Consider the following 21,182-nt stretch of genomic DNA (forward strand, 5'->3'; position numbering starts at 1 on the left):
CGAAACTTAACTTAGCAAAGATAGGAAAAAAGTGAGATGACACACAACTAGGGTTGGGCGATGTCCCCTAATTTGGCCGTTGACGATGTTTGCTGTCAACCATCGGGATGGACGATGACATCGTGGGGGGGGGGGGGGGGGGGTATTTTACCATTTTTCGTTCTTATATAACTGCTATTCGTTATTTTGCTTTTTTCATTTTATTTCCCAACTAATGACTAATCCGCGATGATCCAGTATAAACTGAGGGAAGTGACTTTAACAGAAAAAGTAACAAGCAAGATAGAAAAGAAGTGTAGTCGCTCCCGCACTTAATTAGTGAAGTGGACCGGCGGAGCGCGGACTTAAAGCTTTGTGTTTGATGGGAGGGGGGTACATGAGCGGTATGTGTGGGAGATTTAAGACTGCGATCCGTCCCGCAGCTCTAGGGGTACAAGCAACCGAACTCAGAACCGGGTCTAAACCCTGTGTCTGAGCACAGCTCGGATCGTCAGCACACACAGCGGTTTGAGCATCAAAGCAGAAATGTCGCTCAGTCCTTAGAAAACATTCAAACAATCACGTGGATTTGTGTTTCCAGTCGTGTCCCGACTAAATAAAGGCTGATGTTATTCTTACACGTTTACGTGCAGCGCCACCCAAAGCTAATGTTGTTAGCCCGTGTTAGCATACTGCTAATCCTGGCTCCGTTCAGAAAAAGCACTGACCACACGGATTAAAATTCAAATGATGAGCGAACAGGTGTTTGATAATAACCGTAACATTATTAAAAGCACGTTTAGAAGATCATCTCGTATTTTACCGAGCTGACATGTCAATATATATAGCCGCTCGGTGCTGTTATCGTTTTGTATTGAATTGTTACATCCAATAAAGTTTGGAAAAAAAGCCGCTCGGCGGAAGTTGTATCCCCTTCCGGTTTTCAAACTGCGCATGTGCGAATACTGCGCATGTGCGAATGATTTATTCCGACCGAAATTGTGACCTTAGTGAACGTTTTTATATTCTGAAAACATTTTTCTGGGCCCATCTACACGGTTGGATTCCAATCCGACCATTGATCCCATCAAGATATTTTGTACATGTAACCGCGGCTTATGGTGTCGACGCGCAACGTGGCGGGGGCGTGGCATCACAATGGTGGTCTCTCCATCGGGATGTCAGTCACCCATCACGATGGACGATGATATCGTCCATCGGCACAACCCTACACACAACGCATGTGAATTTCTTTTTGGCGATGCCAGTGGCAGTCATATCACGCTAAATCGCGCTCCAAGTAGTCAGCAAAATCAAAGATAAGACAAAAGCGAGATTTGACACAACGCACGTAAAAAATGTGATTTGCTAACGCAAAAAACGTTTTTGAAAGCAAAAAAAAAATTTTTGAGCAAAAACAAATTTTTCAGCAAAAAACTTAGAACGTTTTGTGTTCAACTTAGAAAGTTTTGTGTGCAACATGGTGGCAGAAATATCACTCCATACAATATGGGTTAAAAAAGGGAATCACAACCTGATCTAGACTTATTGGGGGAAATATTATGTTACTCTGACTTTATGTCTTTAGGAAAAACTTTTACTAAATGATTTATTTTATTTAGCTTTTTAAAGAAGTAATTGACAGCAAACAAAGACCCAGATCATCTTTTGATCTATCTTCAAAGAGTACGCAGTGGTCTTGTAATTCTGATTATGCTGTTTTTACTCATTTTCTAAGACATACAGGGGTTGACATAGCCCAGAAATTTGCACTGGCCCACAGGGCCAGTAGTTTTTGAAACTTACTGGCCCTGCCTGAAAGTTACTGGCCCGACACCGCGCATAGCGGGACCCGCCGCTCCGCAGGTGCTTGCAACTTTAGGGGGGTCCGGGGGCATGCCCCCCCGGAAACTTTTAATATGGTGCAATTTGGTGCATTCTGGTGACATCACTTATTTCTACACTTTTCAATGACTGAAAATAGACCATATCAAATTTAAATCTGCTCTAGTCTGTTTCAGATGTTTTGAAGAGAGCACTGCAGTGTAGTAGGTAACACTAGTTCAGAAGTTTTCATGGTGCTTCTAACGGCAAATATCGCAATAAATCATAAACCTTAAATGTGTTAAAACAATCTAATGGCAGCTTGAACCATTTAACGAATCAAATAAATCCCTTAATGCATTTGACCAATCGGATGGACGCCTTCACATTGTTGACCAATCAGATGGAGCCCTGTTATGTTAGATGTTTGTAACCTATGTCAACGTGGGTCATTTGGAGTATAATTTTTAAACTGGGAATGGTTATTTGGTTATTTTGCTGTTGGTTTATATACCGCAAATTATATTGTTATCGCAATTTTAATCTCTGATATCGCATATCGCGAGTTTTCCTCATATTGTGCAGGTCTAACTGAGATCATTCAGCTAACTAGAAATACTTACTGCTTACAGTGTTGTAAAGAAAAACAAAATTAAGTAGTTTAACATTCTACTGCATTTGAGTCTGAGATTCAGGTATTTGGAGTTGCCTTTGATTCTTTGACATTCATCTTAAAGCTTAGTGGATACAGTTTCATCTTCAATGCATTCATTAAATATCTTGCTGTCCATACTACTAATTATACCCACTACTCCATCCAACATATTCCTTTCTATTCCTGCCATGTCTTCCACATCTCTGACACGCTTCAGTCTCTCTTCAGTGACGGTGTCGGATTTATAATCAAATGTAATAATAACCCACTGGCTTATGCCTTCGTTGTTGCTGTTTAACATTGTTTTGTATTGAATTGTTACATTCAATAAAGTTTGGGAAAAAAAAGTAGTGAGCGCGTGCCGCGTGGTGCTCGGCAGTGAAAGCCGCGCGCGCGCAGGCGGGAGAGAAGGAGAAGTGATCAAAGGTTTCCCATAGAAACCCTTGAAGTCTGAACACAGGACTAGCAGAAAAACTAAATTATGAAGACGAGGTAAATCTACACGTTTTCGCAAAATTTACTTTATTGAAAAAGGTGAAGAATATATAAACCGTTAGATATTTTAGTGGCCCGAGCGGACAAGTGAAAAGTAAAGTCTTGTGGTCCGCACTAGAGGGCTGCATTGGGATCGGGTCCCGCCGGGTCCCGCGGGACCCAACCCAAATCTCGCGGGATTGGGCGGTTTGGATTGTGCTGCGGGCGGGAGCGGGCGGCAAAAAATAAACCCTGCGGGATCAGTGCTGCCATGAATATCTCATGAATATATATTAGCGGACTACGTTAGGCTGTGCAGCTGTTGGATTCTTATGTACTGAAGCTCCTTGAAGGCACCAGGTAGAGACGCCCAATGGCCTCTGTCATCTAACCTGTTGTTGGGGGTGCGCCCCGCCCCGCCTCTTACTAAGAGCGCGCTTCAGGCCGTCTGTCTGCGCGCGCACACACGCACACTTTTAACAAAACAGGATTGGTAAAAATATATTTAATAATTAAGTTGCACATTACACAAGAGGAATGCATCAAAAGATGAGGCTGGAGGAGGACATGAATCTTTTTAATAATATCAATAAAAATACATGTTTTTTTCCTGCGGGACGGGGGACGATACAAAATCAATGCATCTCTATTACTGTGCGGGACTAAATTCTCTGAGTTTTGCGGGTGCGGGCGGGAGTGGACATACATATTGCGGGAGCGGGCGGGAGTGTAACGCATACGTTGCGGGAGCGGGCGGGATTGGTCAAAAATTCAGCGGGCGCGGGCGGGAGCGGGATGAAGAAAATAGTCCCCGCGCAGGGCTCTAGTCCGCACTGCTCGAAAAACAGGACCGGGCCAGCGGACAAATGGCTATGTCGAGCCCTGACATAGTTTCTACAGAGCAACAGTAGTTCATCAGAAAGTCACCTCTGAGTTCTGGGTGGAAACGAAGGCACAGAGCAACCCTGCTTTTTGAGTGTGGGAAGGGGAGAGGATGGTGACACCTGTGCGATGTACGATGACTGTCAATTTATAAGTACAGAGCTCGTCTTGTCACGTCTCTGTTCCTCCTTCATCAAAGCATTGCTACAATTATCCTCCTCCATATCTTAAAGACCAGTCCGTGAAAACTTTTTATGACGTCATACCGGTCAGCGGCGTTAAAAAGGTTGGGGACCACTGTTATAGACGACTCAATCTCTGAGGCTCCGCCTTCTGCTCTCTGTGGGTGCCGCCCGTTTCATGACGTCAACCTAGCCTCTGCAGCTTGTCTGCGTTTCACCCACGAAAACAAACATCCAAACTTTTTCAAAGATGGATGTTCATATAAAATAAGCGTTTAGCCGATCGCTGCTAGCTCTGTGGAGAAAGCGGGCGTGTGTGTTAACTTTGGGGCGGAGCTGGCAGGGCGGAGTCTTCCTAGAAGGGGCGGTTCCTCACTTATCTACATCACACTGTGAGAACCCGCTCGATTTTGTGGGTTGGGAGGGGCTGGTGCTCAGAGCGCAGGTTTCTAGAGGAATACTCTGGAATGCATGATCAGATCAAAACATCACCCTGGGATTATTTTTGTGAGGAATGAACATTATAATACACTTAAAATCTCAAAACATTTTTTTGCATGGTGTAGGCCCCTTTAACTTTTAGCAATTCAGGGGGAAAAATGTTTTTCCACCTTTGCCTGAAGGTGGAAAAATCGCCAGCATTTGTCAGAGCTGACGATTTTTTTATTTTTTTTATTTTCCTTTTTTACTACATTTTTCCCTCATTTGAAGAAATCTGCTTGTTAAAAATCAGTTGACCTCACTTCACCTGCTCTGCTTCTCAATAGATTTATAATTTCGTCACCTTCTCTTTTCACAGTCTCATCGACAGACGAGGTTTTATCCAATCAGACGCTCCGCAGCTAGCACCGCCAACCAACGGCCTCCCCATGTATGGCTCCACCCAGTCCCAGCAAAGCCATAAGGTGAGACGCAGAACTGCTCATGTTTGTATCGCACAGTATGAACAGCCGCAGAGTAAGTAATATAGTATATCAAACTGTTAAGAGGATGAATAGCTAAACTGGAACATGCAGCGCTACTGTCAAAAGGTTCCTTATAAACATATTTTCTGTCTGAATTGTCACACCAGATTCTATTGTCTTAAAGCAGATGGCTTTGGTGTGTTGAACTGAGTGTGTAAGTGTTGCAGTGGGTATTTCTCTATCTGAGGTCATTTTTGGTTATGGTGTGTGATGTTTATTCTGGTGTTAGCCTGGATCCTAATGTTCTGAAAGTGTGAAGTCGGCTTTTTCTCAGCCTCGGCCCCCTAAAGAGGCACATGTTTGCTGTTTTCCACTAAATTGAATGTCTGGGAAATTATCCTTGGATTGCAGTCAGTCGTGTTGCTGCAGATTAGGTCTGCAGAGTTGCTATCTTTAAGCGTGCTGCTGATACTCATGTAAACCGAAGAAAGAGGAGAGAAGGCTCATTTATCTTCAGCCTTTAGGCTCTTCTAAAAGAGAAAAATGGTGTTCTGGGTGTTTTTAACATGATCTTTGTGGCCTTTCTCTGAAGATGGAGGACATATACAGTCAGGACCATAAATATTTGGACAGAGATAAATTCTTTCTAATTTTGTTTCTGTACATTACCACAGTGAATTTTAAATAAAACAACTCAGATGCCATTGAAGTGCAGACTTTCAGCTTTTATTCCATGGGTTGAACAAAAAGATAGCATAAAAATATGAAAAACTAAAGCATTTTATAAACACAATCCCTTCATTTCATGGGTTCGTAAGTAATTGGACAATTGACTTCCATGCTATTGCATAACATTTCCTTGTTATGTCATTATGAGTGAAGCAGATAAAAGGCCTGGAGTTGATTAGAGGACTCTTGCTTGCATTTTGAAGATTTTGCTGTGAACAGACAAGCAAGCAAGCAAGCTGCATGAAAATAGATACAGAGGGCACACCGCAAATGCAAGCCACTCATAAGCCTCAAGAATAGGAAGGCTTGATTGGACTTTACTAAAAAGCATCTAAAAAAGCCAGCACAGTTCTGGAAAAACATTCTTTGGACAGATGAAACCAAAATCAACCTCTACCAGAATGATGGCAGGAGAAAAGCATGGAGAAGTCGTGGAGAAGCTCATGATCCAAAGCAGACTACATCATCAGTGAAACTGTCAAGTGGAGGCAGTGTGATGGGCTGGGCGTGCATGGCTGCTAGTGGCACTGGGACACTAGTGTTTATTGATGATGTGACACAGGACAGAATCAGCCCAATGAATTCTGAGGTGTTCAGAGACGTACCGTCTGCGCAGATCCAGGTGAATGAAGCCAAACTGATTGGGAGGCGTTTCATAATACAGATGGACAACGACCCAAAATATACAGCCAAAGCAACTCAGGAATTTATTAAAGAAAAGAAGAGGAATATTCTTTAATGGCCAAGTCAGTCACCTGATCTTAACCCAATTGAGCAGCATTTCACTTGTTGAAGACTAAACTTCAGACAGAAAGGCCCACAAACAAACAGCAACTGAAAGCTGCTGCAGTAAAGCCCTGGCAGAGCATTCAGAAGGAGAAACCCCAGCATCTGGTGATGTTCATGAGTTCAAGACTTCAGGCTGTCATTGCCAATAAAAAGGGTTTTCAACCTAATATTAGTAATGACCATTTTGTTTTTAGTTATTTCATTTGTCCAATTACTTACGAGCCCATGAAATGAAGGGATTGTGTTTAAAAAATGCTTTAGTTTTTCACATTTTTATGCAATCTTTTTGTTCAACCCATGGAATAAAAGCTAAAAGTCTGAAAGTGGCATCTGAGTTGTTTTATTTAAAATTCACTGTGGTAATGTACAGAAACAAAATTAGAAAGAATTTGTCTGTCCAAATATTTATGGTCCTGACTGTATAAAGAAAATTAAGCTAACATTTCTGATCATTTCTTTATTGAAATCGTTGAAGATGAAGAAAAGCTGTTTGAAAAGTCAACATAGAAAATATGCTGGGCGCCACAAGCTCCCTGCTCTCAGTAATGGGGGGGGGGGCTGTGGCAGAAGTCCTACAGAAATATGTCCATTTAAAAAAAAGGGAGCTAAAAAGGGCATAATCATGAATAAAAGACCACTGTGAAGGCTTTGACAATAGATTGGAGTGGGTCTTTATGTTGGACTGGAGCCTTCGCTGAGAAACACTGACGTCTCCCTGAGTCAACCTCAGCGTCTGCGGTCTCTGGGATGTCTGTCCCTGAATTCCCTGAATGAAGCCATTGTGTTGAGCCGAACGCCATCAGAACATTGCGTCACAGTTCTGGTTGTTCTTCAACGGCAGTCGTTCCCTTAGCGGCCACACAGCTATGGGATCCATTCAACTTATAACGATGGGGGTTATTCTGGGATGTTAACACATCAGGGTTGGTGAACACAAGAAATAGGCCTTTTTGAGACGCCAGCGAGGCCAGACAACCGTGGCAGAGATGATGCTTCATCAGAATTCCAGATCCTTCACCTGTAAGGAGAAAGGCTGAAGCTCAGGACCGTGTACACCAGGGGTGGGCAAACTACGGCCCATCTTTGGTCCGGCCCATTGAACAATATCAGAAACCCGTGTATTTTTGATTGGCTGGAGACCTTGTCAATCAATCTCCTCAGTCCATGCCGTGTCTCCTGTACAGAAACGCGGAGCTCTTCAGATCAGAAATCTGTGATCGATCAGATCTTTGTTTCATTCTAAGATCCTAGACTCAATTTCTATGAAGGTTTGAGAATTTAAACAAGAGAGAAAAAAGGGTGAAAATGTTTGTCTGTCTGAGACAAGTGTATAAAGTGTGCAGTGAGGAGTTTTACTGCCATAAACGTCTGTAATCAGACTCCGTGAATTTCACCGATCACGGTTATTTGCAGCCCTATTAGGATTATGACAGGAGAGGATTGACTATTTGCTGGATTTTTTTTAGCGTTTTTTCCTAAATGTATCCGCATATTTTTCCTCAATTTTTGTCTCTCATAGAGAGTGTTATTTGGTATTTTTTTTTATTTATAATGTTATTTATTTTATTAAAAGGATCATGAATGAAGGAAACTTTATTCATACAGCACTTTACAACTCCTTGATGGTACTAAAGGGCTTCACAATAAAAAAAATGATCTAAAATGGAAACAACAATTTTAAACTAAAAACTCTAGAATATTCTGTTTTAGAATATCATTTTCCATCCAAATGTTTTCATCTACATTCCATGTTATATCACGCATCTGCAATGTGGCCCGTGAGTTAAAATAATTGCCCACCCCTGGTGTACACAGACGCCGTTTTGGATTTCAGCTTTTTAACTCGCTGTGGGCTTTGCTGTCAGGTGACGGCAGCTCTGTGTGTTACCGAGAAGCCTTTTAAGCTGTTGCTATGGTAACAGTGTGAGATATAAAGTCACGTTACACCTTTGACAACAAGCCCTCCATTGGATTGGACTGTGTGTGTGTGGATAGGGGGGGGGGGCATCTTTGTCTGGTCTCGGTTGAAAGGTCCTGTAGATCTAGAATCAGGAGAGGAATCTTTACAGAATGACTTTAGCTAGAACTGCTCTGAATCTTCAGTAGCACTCAGGATAAAATTATGTCTTACTATAAATTAGTGGATTCATTGTTTTGTTTGTCTCTGGCTTAGTTTCACTCACCTTTTCTGCTGCTTTAGTCTGTCGAAATCATTTGTTCTCATAAATATTGTTGCTTCTGTCCACGTCCTTCCTCCTCCTCCTCCTCCTCCTCCTCCTCCTCCTCCTCTGGAATTGCTTCAGGATTAGTCACCACTTCCTTGTTGAATGTTGTCCAGCAAATCATGTGGTTTGACAGCCCATCAGTGACATGATGGTTGGACCCGTTTTCCTGTCAAATCCAGACAGTCTCTATTCTAGAACTTGTTGTAAGGCGTCTAACTGCTCTGGATGAGAAGAGCAGGACTCTTTATTCGTCTGTGCAGTCAGATCAGATTAGGTTACGTTTGAGCAGAAACACAGACAGATTTAATCTGGGTTCATTTCATCTTTGATTTACTCTGCAGGATTTTGACCTTAACCTTGGAAAGGAAATAATCTTTTTGATCTAAACCATTAAAAAAATCTACTTATTACTGGTAAATCCCAGCTTTTTTTTAATTAACTGATCAGCTGATCAAACAGTAAAGATTTCAGGTCTGGACAGTAAATTCTGCTCTTCTCACACTACAGACATGCCAGTTAAATCAAAGTCAAAACAAATGGAGCAGATTTTATTTTTACACTATTGATTTTTATTGATTTTTTTACTATTGTAACTCATTTACTCTGTATAAAGACAGCATTAATAACTCCTTTGTAAACATGACTTTATTTGATTTATTTATTTAAGCAGGTTTACGTGGCTAAAGATGTATATAATCTCTGTTGTTCATTCCAAATAAAAACATAAGATGTTAAAAAGAAAAAAATCTACAAATTCAACTCATTTGATGTTTGCTACCATGAGGCCTGACGCGCTTTAGGGAGTCTGATAAACCGCCGCCCTTCATGGTGGAAACGCTTTCATTCGTTGAAATATTTACACTAAATAAACATTTCATCTCCATCAAACCTGTTGTTTCTAATTTAGATTTCCTACAAACACGTCAGAATCCTAATAAACAGGTTTCTTTTATTTTCTAAGTGCAAAGAGCCCAACTTCTAATTATAATCTATCTTTACTTAGAAAATACATGATCATTTATTAAATTGTAATTCCCCCCCCCCCCCCCCCCCAACTAATAAAACTTGTTTTAAGTCCTTGTAAAATAAATTACATTTTATTAGACATTTCCACTTTTGAATTCTCATTCTATTGATTTTGAAACTGTTTTTCAAAATAAAATCGGTTTGGAAAATGAAAAATTTCCAAATGAATTGATAAGAATCAAATGGGACTTTTAAACTTGTATGTATTCTATATTTACTCAGTGACACGCAGCCCTTAAGTGATTTCATAGAATCCTGTGCGGATAAAATAGCTGCTGCAAAACTATGCTTCAAATGAGCAAAAATGGAATTTACAAAAAGAAAGTTTTTCATTTGGACTCCTAAAACTGACAAAAAAACTGCTTAAGAAGAATAAAGTTCTCCTGCTGTGGAAGGAAACTCCCTTTGGGGGTTGAATTTCTCGCAGTGAGGACTCCCTTACCGGTCAGACCGTCTTCTACTTCCTCATTCTCATCACTTCTCTTTATTTTGGGATTTTTATCTCCTAGGAAAGGATTTCTCTGATGGATTTTAAGCTACATTTGCTCCAAACTGTTCGTTTATTGCCTTACCCTGCTCCCGTCCTCAACTTTCTGCCTAAATCGAAGCTCAATTCTGTTCACGCCGGGCTCGGAAACGCAGGTTTGAGCCTCCACCTCTCTGTAAAGGTGCATTGTGGGTTTCTGCGTTTAAAGCTCTCACGTTCACGCGTCGCTGCACACGTTTTAAGTCTGCGGCCATTTAACACACATGAAATGTAAAGAACCAGTTGACCTTTGACCCATCGGGACTCAGATCTAGTGGTGGTGCATGGATGGCGTCCCCGACGGTCCAGTGTGAACCCGCATTCAGCACGTGCCCGGTGTGAACACAGAGGTCAAGGGTCATCTGTGGGTTGTTGCTCTGTGTCTTTAAATCTGAAAATGTTACTAACAACTTTTTTTCTCTCTCTCATCTAATCACCTCCCCCTCTTTTTTTTTAACCCTCTCACCTCCTGCTTTCATTGTTTTTGTGTTTTCTGAATTCCAATCCCCGATTCCCCTCTTTCTCCTCCCCTGCATGGCCCCTCCCTCCCCGCGGTTCTCCTCTCAGTGTGACCAAGACCAGTGCATTCAGAGCACCAAATTCGTTTTGCAGGTCGCCACCACCCCCCTCCTCCAGCAGCAGCAGAGCAGCGAGCCGGTCATCCTCAGCCCCGAGAACGGAGCGTCCTTACCGGGCCGCGCCTCTCTCGCCCTGGGCGGCCCGTGCACCTCGCTCCCCCTGGGGCAGCCCACCCCGCCAGCCTCCACCCCCAGCCTCAGCTGCCACGAGGCCACGGACTTGCTGCCGATTCATGGCCACCCGCACAACCACAGCCACCCTCTGCAGGAGCAGCTGGCCCACCACCACTTCCTGACTCCCGAGGAGGTGCCCTCACCCCCCGGTATGCTGCACTGCGGCAGCCCGCTGGGCCACAGCCACACCATGCAGGGCAGCTTCTACAACCCGGCCAGCCAGGACTCGCTCCACGAGGACTCGGTCAGAGGACTGGTGAAGCTCAGCTCCGTCTGACAGCGGGGTGGAGTCCCCCTGAAGTCACAACTCCCCCCTGTGCTCCTTCAGGATCAGCTGACTCCCACAGGATCTGCAGACACTGCAGACTCACGGAGGGAAGCTGTCCTCAGCCAATGTGTTGCCAAACTCGTCTGCTGGAACTGGGAGATGAACTCGTGGTGCATGACCCATCAGTCCAGGTTCTCCTTTGTTTGCTCCTCAAAGCAACAGCCAGAAGCTGTGAGGAGGAGGAGGAGTCCGGTTTTCAAAGTGGCATAAATGTCTGTAAGCCATTTCAAGCAAAAATGTTCCGTCAGACGGCCGAGTTTGAGGCGATGGACGAACTTTCTTCTGTCTTTTGACACGTCACTCGAGCCCGTTTGCCTGTTGCTGATTGGCCCGTGTCCTCTGCCTTTTTATTTCTGGGGCGTTCTCCGCAGTGCAATGGTTGATGTAAACATGTTCCATATCATTGTTTTTCTATGTAAAAAAAAAAAAAAAAAGCAACAAAAAATGATACCGTTGTACTGTATTATGGTTATTAAAACTCTTACAAACTATATTTCCTGTGGATATTAATAAAGCACCTCGGAGGCATGTGTTTGTATCAAAAGGAACAATAAAATCGCCGCATGGGGTCACAATGTTTCCTTGAAAGTTGAGCTTGTGATCTCTGCCAGAGGAAAAACATAATCCAGACAAATTCAGCTTTTAAAGTTTTTTTTCTTGCCCCTCCGGACAGAAGTGCTGCTAAACACATACATTGTTAGTTATTTGAATTGATAGTTATTTTTAGTGTGAAGGACAAATTTAACGTTTCTGCCACCGTGTGGTTGAAAGGAGGTACTGCAAGTAATGCAATTCAACAAATCAATGAGTCAAAGCTGATGCTGCTGGGTTTAGCACTAGTTGTCTGAAAGAAGTATTAAAAAAGGATTTTATGTCACTTTTATTCCAGAAAAAGCTTAAAATAAGTCTTTAATGCAGTAAAATGTAGATATAGTCCAGACATTCAAAGGTCAATTCTCCTAGCTGACAGTCTCACACAGGAATCCATTGTATTCTACAGAATTCTTGCTAGGTTTGGGTGATAAATCCATTTTTATCATTGGGAAAATCTCTTTTTTTCCCCAGCATCCTGCTCTCTTGGGCTTCTGTCATGACGTGCAGATTTTAAAACAGAAACTAGCAGAAGCAATGGCAGATACGGAACACTGCCAAAGACATATTGGTGCATTTTTATCCGGTGGGAAAAGCCCGACTTTATTTGTCTACTGGGAAACCTCGGCTTGTGCTTCCAAGCCGGGAATATTTCTGTGAAGTTGCCTTGCTGCACCTGGAAAAGATGGCGGGAGAACTGGAGGGCACGAGTCTGTCTGCAAACGGCCCCTAAAGGAGATGTTCTAGATATTATCATTCTAAGAAAGTAAAGGGAGGAAGAAAAAAAGAGGAAAATCTAATTTAGTGTGAATTGTTTTTTTCGCCAAGCCCTACTTCTCATTGATCTTTAAGATCTATTATCTTTGAGTTATAAGGAAATGGCTACAATGATTACTGAATAGGATGAAATATAAGAACTAAAAGATATTTGCATGTAAAATAAAGCAAAAATGTTGCAAATTGGTTTAAAATAAATGCTTAGCTTCTGATTTTGTTCTGGACTTTTCTGCAGAAGATTGAAACCTTTTTTTTTTTTTTTACTTTACTGACTTTGTAACACTAGAAGTAGAAGCTAAATCTGTGTTTTAACATTTTGATGTTTTACAGTAAAGATGATCTAAGGACAGTATTGAACACCTAACTTGTAGCTGTAAACAGTCATGGAGGCTGCTGTGCACCAGAAGGATCCTTCATCCATCCATCCATCCATCCACGCAGGACCTCTGGCTGGTGACGATGCTAGACTAGCTCAAACCAGAGCTGAAACACAGTCCTCAAGTCCACACGGACGTTCCATCGCCGCTAAGCTAGTGTAGCACCGCTGACCAGAGCAGCAGATTGGCTGTCCAAACATCACCAGAGTTTGACATCGGTGAGCTCCATGTCCCCCATGATCTCCAGCTGGTCGATGCTGCTCAGGTCCTGCACCCGATGCCGGAACTCGAACAAGTGGGAGCCGTTGACGGCGAGCTTGAACTGATGCGGCTGACAGAGGAGAAGGATCTGAAGAAAGAAGGGAAGTTCAGAGAGCAAATCCCCAATATGAGAATGTCTTTATAAAAAGAAATACAAAAACACCCACCTCAAAGTATTCCCCGGGCGAGAAGGGAAAAAAGGGCAGCTCCCGCTCCTCCTGCCCCCAGGACGCAGACAGGTAGGAGTTCCTGATGAAGACGCCGGACTTCATGCGCGGGTTCAGATGCAGAGCGATGTTCTCCGTCTTGCTGTTGCAGAGGTTCACTGTAAAACTGGAGTCGATACGGAAGTTTAGGAAAAAAAACTACACCTATTGTCATTTCAGTTTGTCAGTCAGCTTCCAACTAAAGTCCACAGGCTGAAAAGTGATTTCAAAAGCTTGAAATCCTCACATGTTATGAAACTCATGTGTTGACTGTACCTGTGAGGATACGTGCTGACCTGCCCTTTTATTGTGATATGCTGTCCCGGGCTCAATCCTTTAAGGATGCGACCTTTGTAAGGGAGGCTCTGAAAGAAACACATGACAACTAGAAATGTATGACAACACTCAGAGAAATGCAATTATGAAAGAATTACAATCTATTTCCTTATCTTAAAATTGTGTTTTTATCTCTCTTAAAAAACTGAAGTGAAATGATAATAATGTCAGGCCTGTTGTCAACAAAGCATGTGATTTAGCTGTTACAGCATCACAAGACACAAGGCGTGTCTATAAAAAGACATTTATTTTGAAAGAGTCAGAAATAAAACTCACCAGATCACCTGACTCGGAGTATATTGCCTAGGAGAGAGAATGGGGGCAATTAAAATTATTTCTTGGGAAGGAAAAAGACAAGGCGGCCAATGGCTGAGCACTTACAGAGTTTGGGATGTAGCCAACGGCATGGACCCTGACTTTCCCAGATATGGAAAAAGTATTGACTCGGTTAATGGGGATTCTGTGCTTGTACTCCAGCAGGTGAACACCGTTGACTGCCACCTGCAGGCGAAAGCAGCTCACTGTGACTGTCCACACAACTCAGGTTAGGTCATGCTGAGATGCCACTTGGGGGGGTATTCCAGGAAGCATGTTTAAACTACCCTGACTTTAAGCCTGAACTCTGGCTGAAATCCGCCTGAACTTGCTTACTCTGGGTATGTCGGTTCCAAAAGACCGGATATGAGTTAGCGTAATTACGCGCGACTTAGTAACCCTGGGTTAATGCGCGTGCATGTCAAGTACATAAAGTAAAGACATTCTCAATGGATCGCTGATTTCCGGAGTCACCACGGAAACGTGTGGAGAAAAAAAGAAAGCGCTATACTTCAGTGAAACGGAGTCTGAGATTTAAATGACAGCATATGAAGATTATACGTCCATCAAAAAAGTAATACAGCTGCATCATCAAAAGAAAGAGTTTCTGCTTGGAGAAAAAGAACGGACAAAGTAAACGCACGAGTTTCTGGTCTTATTTTCATTGTGACGCATATATATATATAACTTATCCAACTTAAATTTATTCAATTGGTAACAAGTAATTCAGTTAAAATTTTTCAACCTAATTTCTTACGTCTATAAAACTTAATTACGGTAGTGTTTATACAACTCAAATTTACATATTTATCTAACTTAATGTCGTATTAATTGATTTCATTTAAATGTTTTTCTATATTAATTTATTGTACTTCTTGAACTCTCATATGTCTAAGTTTGAGCCTGCAGATATACTCATTTTTATAACAATAAAAGGAAAGAAACAATAAAGATTTGCAGCATGAGATCATCAAACATTTCTCCGACTTTGACATTACACCACTGGGCAGTAAGGGTACTAAAACTCATCATCCTCTTCCCACAATCCCTTGTGGTGCCGATCTAACAGCAGCACCAAAGTTACACCTACTTAATTGAATTAATTTAAATGAAAGTAATATAACTGTCTGATAACTACGTGTTATTTTTAAGATGACTTAACAGCAAAAAAAAGATTTATCTTAACTGTAGCAAATAATTAAGTTAGATCAACAATGTAAAAATTTTTATCTTTCCAACATCCATATGTGGTCTTATCACCCTCTCACGGTGGAAAAAGGATTATCTGAGCTTCTTCATCCACTAAATCATCTTCAAATGAACACGTTATGCTGCTTCACCTCTCTGGAAACAAACTAACCTTCAACTAAACCTGCTCAAGACCAGGTTATGTTCAGAGCATTAGTTGCTATGGCAACTTGACCTACCCTGAAACATACCTGTTTTTGGGGCCGAAGGCTGAGGTTATCCGCTTCCTTAGCCTCAAACTTACGGTGGTAACCAGCATAAACCTGCTTTCTGGAATACCCCCTTGGTGTTGGAAAAACGGCTCACTTTGAAAACATCTTCTAGCACCAGGAGGATGGCCTCAAACGGGGCGCCGCATTTGAAGGGCAGCTGGTGCAGCGTTTCCTCATCTCCCCAGGCGTCCTCCTGCAGGGAGTTGCACACCACACAGGGCGAGGGCCCGAACCGAGGACTGAAGCGGAGAGCCACGTCCGAGCGCGGTTTGGTGCTGCAGCCGCTCGACAAATCCACCTGAAAGCTAGAGGAGGCGGGATTAGCAGCTCGCCGTGGAGTCCACTGCAGATCATTCTAATGTTGGGATTAAACTGAGAAGGGGAGCAAAATCCAGAAAATCTGAGTACAGCAAAAGAAAAAGAAAAACTACCACCTTTTGGTAAATAAGGAATAAGTTTTACATTACAGTAACCTGAATTGTTGTGTCAAAAAGCACAAGAGACTCAAAATTTCTGAAAGTCTTAGGAACAAGGCAAGTTAGAGACACAACACACTTGAGAATTACAAATAAAGAAGCAATAAAAGTGAGCAGTTTGTGATAAATCTCGATAAAAAAAATTACATCTGCTTGGTTTGAGCTTCTCATTCAGCCATTGGACACTTCATTCTGTGCATTATAGTTGGTTATTTGTGAGCTAAACTGAAATACAGGTTGGTCCAACTGATTAAAAATTATTAAAAAAGACGAAGCATTTTAGTAACAAAAAAATCCATCAAGACTAAAACATGTGCTTTACAATAAATCTCTTTGTATGTGTTTGTTTATTGACTTTTATTTTGTAGGATCGTGTTGTAATGTGCGTGTAATGTTAGGGTGCGTTCAAGGTAAACTAAACTGCTGGGAATTTCCACAATGCAGGTCTCCTCTCGTTGTTTCTTGTGACGTAACATTCACCTGTCTGCATCTGGGGGTACGGAGCCCTGGATGATGATGATCTCCCCGGGGTGCAGGCCTCCGGGTATGGGTCCAGTGTACGGGATCACCTGAGATGGAAAGACGGGGCTTATTTAAGTATAAAACTGTATTTATAAAGGATCAACACATTCCCTAATGCTCAAGTCTTTAAAATAACGATGTAAATAAACGCCGCCGCAGAAGCTCGAGCACATATATGACCAGCATCAGAGCTCTGTTCCTGCAGACTTACGGTGCCAGCAGAGGAGCAGCGCGAGCGTTTGTGACGTCTTACCGGACTCAGCACCGTGTGTTTTGCGTTCGCCACTGACATCGGGCTCCTCGTGTCAGAGCAACCGCGGGGGGGAAAACGGCGACAGACTGCGGTAAATACGGCTGCTTTCAGCTGCTCGGGACTGTGCGGGGATGAAGCCGGAAACCATCTACCAGATGCGCATGCGCGAAATCTGCCACGTGATCTACGCTTAATAACAACACGTGCCTGTTTTTTTGTTGTTGTTTTTTTCAATAAACGACCTCTGCTGATTTGACAGTATTCTTGATTATTTCTAATGATATGAAGGTATTTTGATGTACTGCTTCATTTGTCTATGGTACTGATGCATTGACACAAATAAAAAACGTTCGATCATGCGCAGTGGGCTGCTGTGATACTTCAAAAAAGCCATAATATCTATGGTTCGTTTTGGAATTTAATATTTGACATCAGATATATCAAGTTAAAGCGAAGATAAGAAGATTTAAAATAAACATAGAAGACTTCTGTTTTTACCAAACAAGGAGACAGGTTTTCATCCGTTTTCTTAGTGTATGGCCTTTTGATCAGATTTGGAAGACTTTATCATCACGAACTAGAAAGTAAACTAAAATGGATATGTTTAATGTCATGTTGTACTTTGAGCTACATGGTTTGTCCTAATACGTAATTTTTATTATTCAAGTGTTTATTAATCGGCGGAAATCTGGCATTCACAAGTGTAAATGGTCTAAATCCCCAATGTGCTTTAATTTTGACTTAAAATCATTTCACAAAACAATAGAACACATGCAAAATATGAAAGCTACAAGAAAATTAAATATTTTATTGGAGCTGCAAACTGTACTTCTCAATTTTTTCTTTGTATATACTGTACTGTATAATAAAATAATGTAAATGTATATTGTTGATATGCCAGGTTATTTATTTTGCTTTGTTTTATACTGTCGATGTTCAAATATACATTAACAAATCCATCAAGCAAACAGCAATGCCAGGCGGATATGCCAGACGTAACATTAATAAACATTATTAACAATAACCCAAAGTGAAATGCAAAATAAAATTAAAAAAAACAGTGAAATAAATTTAAAAAAAAAATGAAATAGATACCAAACAAAGAGCATGTGTATTCATTTACATTATTGAATAAAGTCTTCTTCTTCTTTCTCTTTCGGCTTTTCCCATCAGGGGTCGCCACAGCGAATCATCCTTTTCCACCTCACTCTATCATGAACATCTTCTACCCTAACGTTAGCCAACTTCATGTCCTCTGTTAAGACATCCATATATCTCCTCTTTGGCCGTCCTCTTGCCCTCCGGCCAGGCAGCTCCATCTCCAACATCCTTCTACCAATATATCCACTATCCCTCCTCTGAACATGTCCAAACCATCTCAGTCTGGCTTCTCTGACTTTGTCGCTAACACAGGCAACGTGAGCCGTCCCTCTGATGTACTCGTTCCTTATCCTGTCTAACCTGGTCACTCCTAAGGAGAACCTCAACATCTTCATCTCCGCTACCTCCATCTCAGCCTCTTGTCTCTGTCTCACTGCTACCGTCTCTAACCCATAGAGCAGAGCTGGTCTCACCACTGTCTTGTACACCTTTCCTTTGAGTCTTGCTGGCACTCTTCTGTCACACAACACTCCTGACACTTTCCTCCAACCGCTCCAACCTGCCTGCACTCGCCTCTTCACCTCTTTTCCACAATCCCCATCACACTGAACTGTTGACCCCAAGTACTTAAACTCCTGCACCTTCTTCACCTCAGTCCCCTGTAACCTAACGCTTCTACCTTGATCCCTGTCGTTCAGACACATGTATTCTGTCTTACTACGACTGACCTTCATACCTCTTCTTTCCAGAGCAAACCTCCACCTCTCTAGCTGTTCCTCCACCTGCTCTCTACTCTCACTGCAAATTACAATGTCATCCGCAAACATCATTGTCCAGGGAGATTCCTGTCTTACCTCGTCTGTCAGCCTGTCCATCAGCATAGCAAACAAAAAAGGACTCAAAGCTGATCCTTGGTGTAGTCCCACCTCCACCTTGAACTCCTCTGTCTGACCTACAGCACATCTCACCACCGTCATACTTCTCTCATACATGTCCTGAACTACTCTGACATACTTCTCTGCCACTCCAGACGACCTCATACAGTACCACAGCTCCTCCCTCGGCACCCTGTCATACGCCTTCTCTAAATCTACGAACACACAATGCAGCTCCTTCTGACCATCTCTGTACTTTTCCATCAACATTCTCAAAGCAAAAATGGCATCAGTGGTGCTCTTACGGGGCATGAAACCATACTGCTGCTCACAAATCTCCACCTTCTTCCTAAGCCTGGCTTCCACTACTCTTTCCCACAGCTTCATTGTGTGGCTCATCAACTTTATTCCTCTATAGTTGCTGCAGTTCTGCATGTCACCCTTGTTCTTAAAGATCGGGACCAGAACGCTTCTCCTCCATTCCTCAGGCATCTTCTCACTCTCTAAAATCCTATTGAACAACCTCGTTAGAAATTCCACTGCTGTCTCTCCTAAGCACTTCCATACCTCCACAGGTACGTCATCAGGACCAACGGCCTTTCCGCTCTTCATCCTTTTCAGAGCCTTCCTAACCTCATCCTTTCCAATCTCTGCTACTTCCTGCTCCACAACAACCACATCTTCCTCCCTTCTTTCCCTGTCATTTTCCTCGTTCATCAGCTCCTCAAAATACTCCTTCCATCTTTTCTGTACACTCTCTTGGGTTGTTAGCACCTTTCCATCTCTGTCCTTAATCGCCCTTATCTGTTGCACGTCCTTCCCATCTCTGTCTCTCTGTCTGGCTAGCCTGTACAAGTCCTTCTCTCCTTCCTTTGTGTCTAACCTGTCATAAAGCTCATCGTAAGCTTTCTGTTTGGCCTTTGCCACCTCTCTCTTCACTCTACGCTGCGCTTCCTTGTACTCCTGTCTACCTTCCTCAGTCCTTTCTACATCCCACTTCCTTTTAGCCAACCTCTTCCTCTGGACGCATTCCTGTACTTCCTCATTCCACCACCAAGTCTCTTTACCGTCTTTCCTCTTTCCAGATGACACACCTAGCACCTTCCTACCTGTTTCCCTGATAATCTCTGCTGTAGTTTCCCAGTCATCTGGAAGTTCATCCTGACCACCCAGGACCTGCCTCAACTTCTGCCTAAATTCCTCACAAGTTTCTTCATTCTGTAGCTTCCACCACTTGGTCTTCTTTTCTGTTTTCCCTCTCTTCTTCTTCCTGACCTCCAGAGTCATCTTACACACCACCATGCGGTGCTGTCTGGCTACACTCTCTCCTACCACCACTTTGCAGTCATTAACCTCTCTCAAATGACCTCGTCTACATAGGATGTAGTCCACCTGAGTACTCCTACCTCCACTTCTGTATGTCACTCTATGTTCCTCTCTCTTCTGGAAGTAAGTGTTGACTACAGCCATTTCCATCCTCTTCGCAAAGTCCACCACCATCTGTCCCTCCAGATTCCTTTCCTTCACACCAAACCTGCCCATCACCTCCTCATCACCTCTGTTGCCCTCACCAACATGCCCATTAAAGTCTGCTCCAATAACAACTCTCTCTCCTCTGGGAAAACTCTCTATGACCTCATCCAACTCACTCCAGAATCTCTCCTTCACTTCTAACTCACAGCCAACCTGTGGCGCATACCCACTGACTACATTCACCATCACCCCTTCAATTTCTAACTTTAGGCTCATCATCCTGTCTGAGACTCTTTTCACCTCTAGAACACTGTTTACAAACTCCCCCTTCAGAATCACTCCTACCCCGTTTCTCTTCCTATCAACACCATGATAGAAAAGTTTGTATCCTCCTCCAATACTACGTGCCTTGCTGCCCTTCCACCTTGTCTCCTGCACACACAGTACATCTACCTTCCTTCTCTCCATCATGTCTGCCTGCTCTCTGCCTTTCCCTGTCATTGTGCCAACGTTAAGAGTCCCTATTCTCAAACCTATGTTCCTGCCTTTTCCCTTCTCTCTCTGGCAACGGACCCTTCTGCCTCCCCTCTTTCTTCGACCAACAGCAGTCAAATTTCCACCGACACCCTGTAGGTTAACAGCATCGGTGGCGGTCGTTGTTAACCCGGGCCTCGACCGATCCGGTATGTCTAAACTATTGTGGATGATTCGCATGGTTATTTGGCAATTTTTACGCCGGATGCCCTTCCTGACGCAACCCTCTCTATTTATCCGGGCTTGGGACCGGCACAGAAGTTACTGGCTTGCAACCCCTGTGGCTAGATTACATTATTGAATAAAGTGTTTGCACAAAATAGTAAGATTGATGACATCAGAAACTTCC

The 21,182-nt window shown here is 42.8% G+C and overlaps 2 protein-coding genes across 10 annotated transcripts in view; one reads left to right on the forward strand and one right to left on the reverse strand.

Annotated features, from left to right (window-relative positions):
- zdhhc14 (zDHHC palmitoyltransferase 14) overlaps positions 1-11,767 on the forward strand; it is a 49,995-nt gene extending 38,228 nt beyond the window's left edge. For 4 of the 8 annotated variants that reach the window (XM_023951311.2, XM_078940738.1, XM_078940737.1 and 1 more), the window contains exons 9-10: positions 4,796-4,901; positions 10,809-11,767. In XM_023951311.2, coding sequence (XP_023807079.1) covers positions 4,796-4,901; positions 10,809-11,225 — 523 coding nt within the window. In that variant the 3' untranslated portion in view covers positions 11,226-11,767. Of the gene's footprint in view, positions 1-4,795; positions 4,902-10,763 lie in introns of all 8 variants that reach the window. The other 4 variants (XM_023951308.2, XM_023951309.2, XM_078940735.1 and 1 more) reach the window with 1 other exon arrangement.
- Positions 11,768-12,143: 376 nt separating this feature from the next.
- On the reverse strand, positions 12,144-17,017 carry LOC101171466 (galectin-8). Of its 2 annotated transcripts, none has more exons than XM_020700761.3 (8): positions 16,809-17,017; positions 16,556-16,644; positions 15,694-15,904; positions 14,206-14,325; positions 14,101-14,127; positions 13,765-13,853; positions 13,450-13,615; positions 12,144-13,370 (listed from the first exon to the last, which is right to left on the reverse strand). In XM_020700761.3, the coding sequence occupies exons 1-8, from the start codon at positions 16,887-16,889 to the stop codon at positions 13,221-13,223; spliced, it is 933 nt and encodes a 310-aa protein (XP_020556420.1). In that variant the 5' UTR covers positions 16,890-17,017; the 3' UTR covers positions 12,144-13,220. The 2 variants fall into 2 exon arrangements, with proteins under 2 accessions (XP_020556420.1, XP_011492058.1); XM_011493756.4 differs by having other exon boundaries at positions 16,851-17,016.
- Between the last annotated feature and the right edge of the window lie 4,165 nt (positions 17,018-21,182).

The sequence above is a fragment of the Oryzias latipes genome, chromosome 22 (assembly GCF_053564925.1).
Source record: "Oryzias latipes strain Hd-rR chromosome 22, Olatipes_Hd-rR_3.1".
Taxonomy (NCBI): domain Eukaryota; kingdom Metazoa; phylum Chordata; class Actinopteri; order Beloniformes; family Adrianichthyidae; genus Oryzias; species Oryzias latipes.

Coding starts and splice junctions, on each gene's coding strand:
- LOC101171466 (XM_020700761.3), bottom strand. CDS start 16,889: ATGTCAGTGGCGAACGCAAAACACACGGTGCTGAGTCCGGTAAGACGT. Junction 16,645..16,808: donor GCTGCTCCTCTGCTGGCACC/GTAAGTCTGCAG, acceptor TTTCCATCTCAG/GTGATCCCGTACACTGGACC. Junction 14,326..15,693: donor TGCTAGAAGATGTTTTCAAA/GTGAGCCGTTTT, acceptor TTTCGCCTGCAG/GTGGCAGTCAACGGTGTTCA.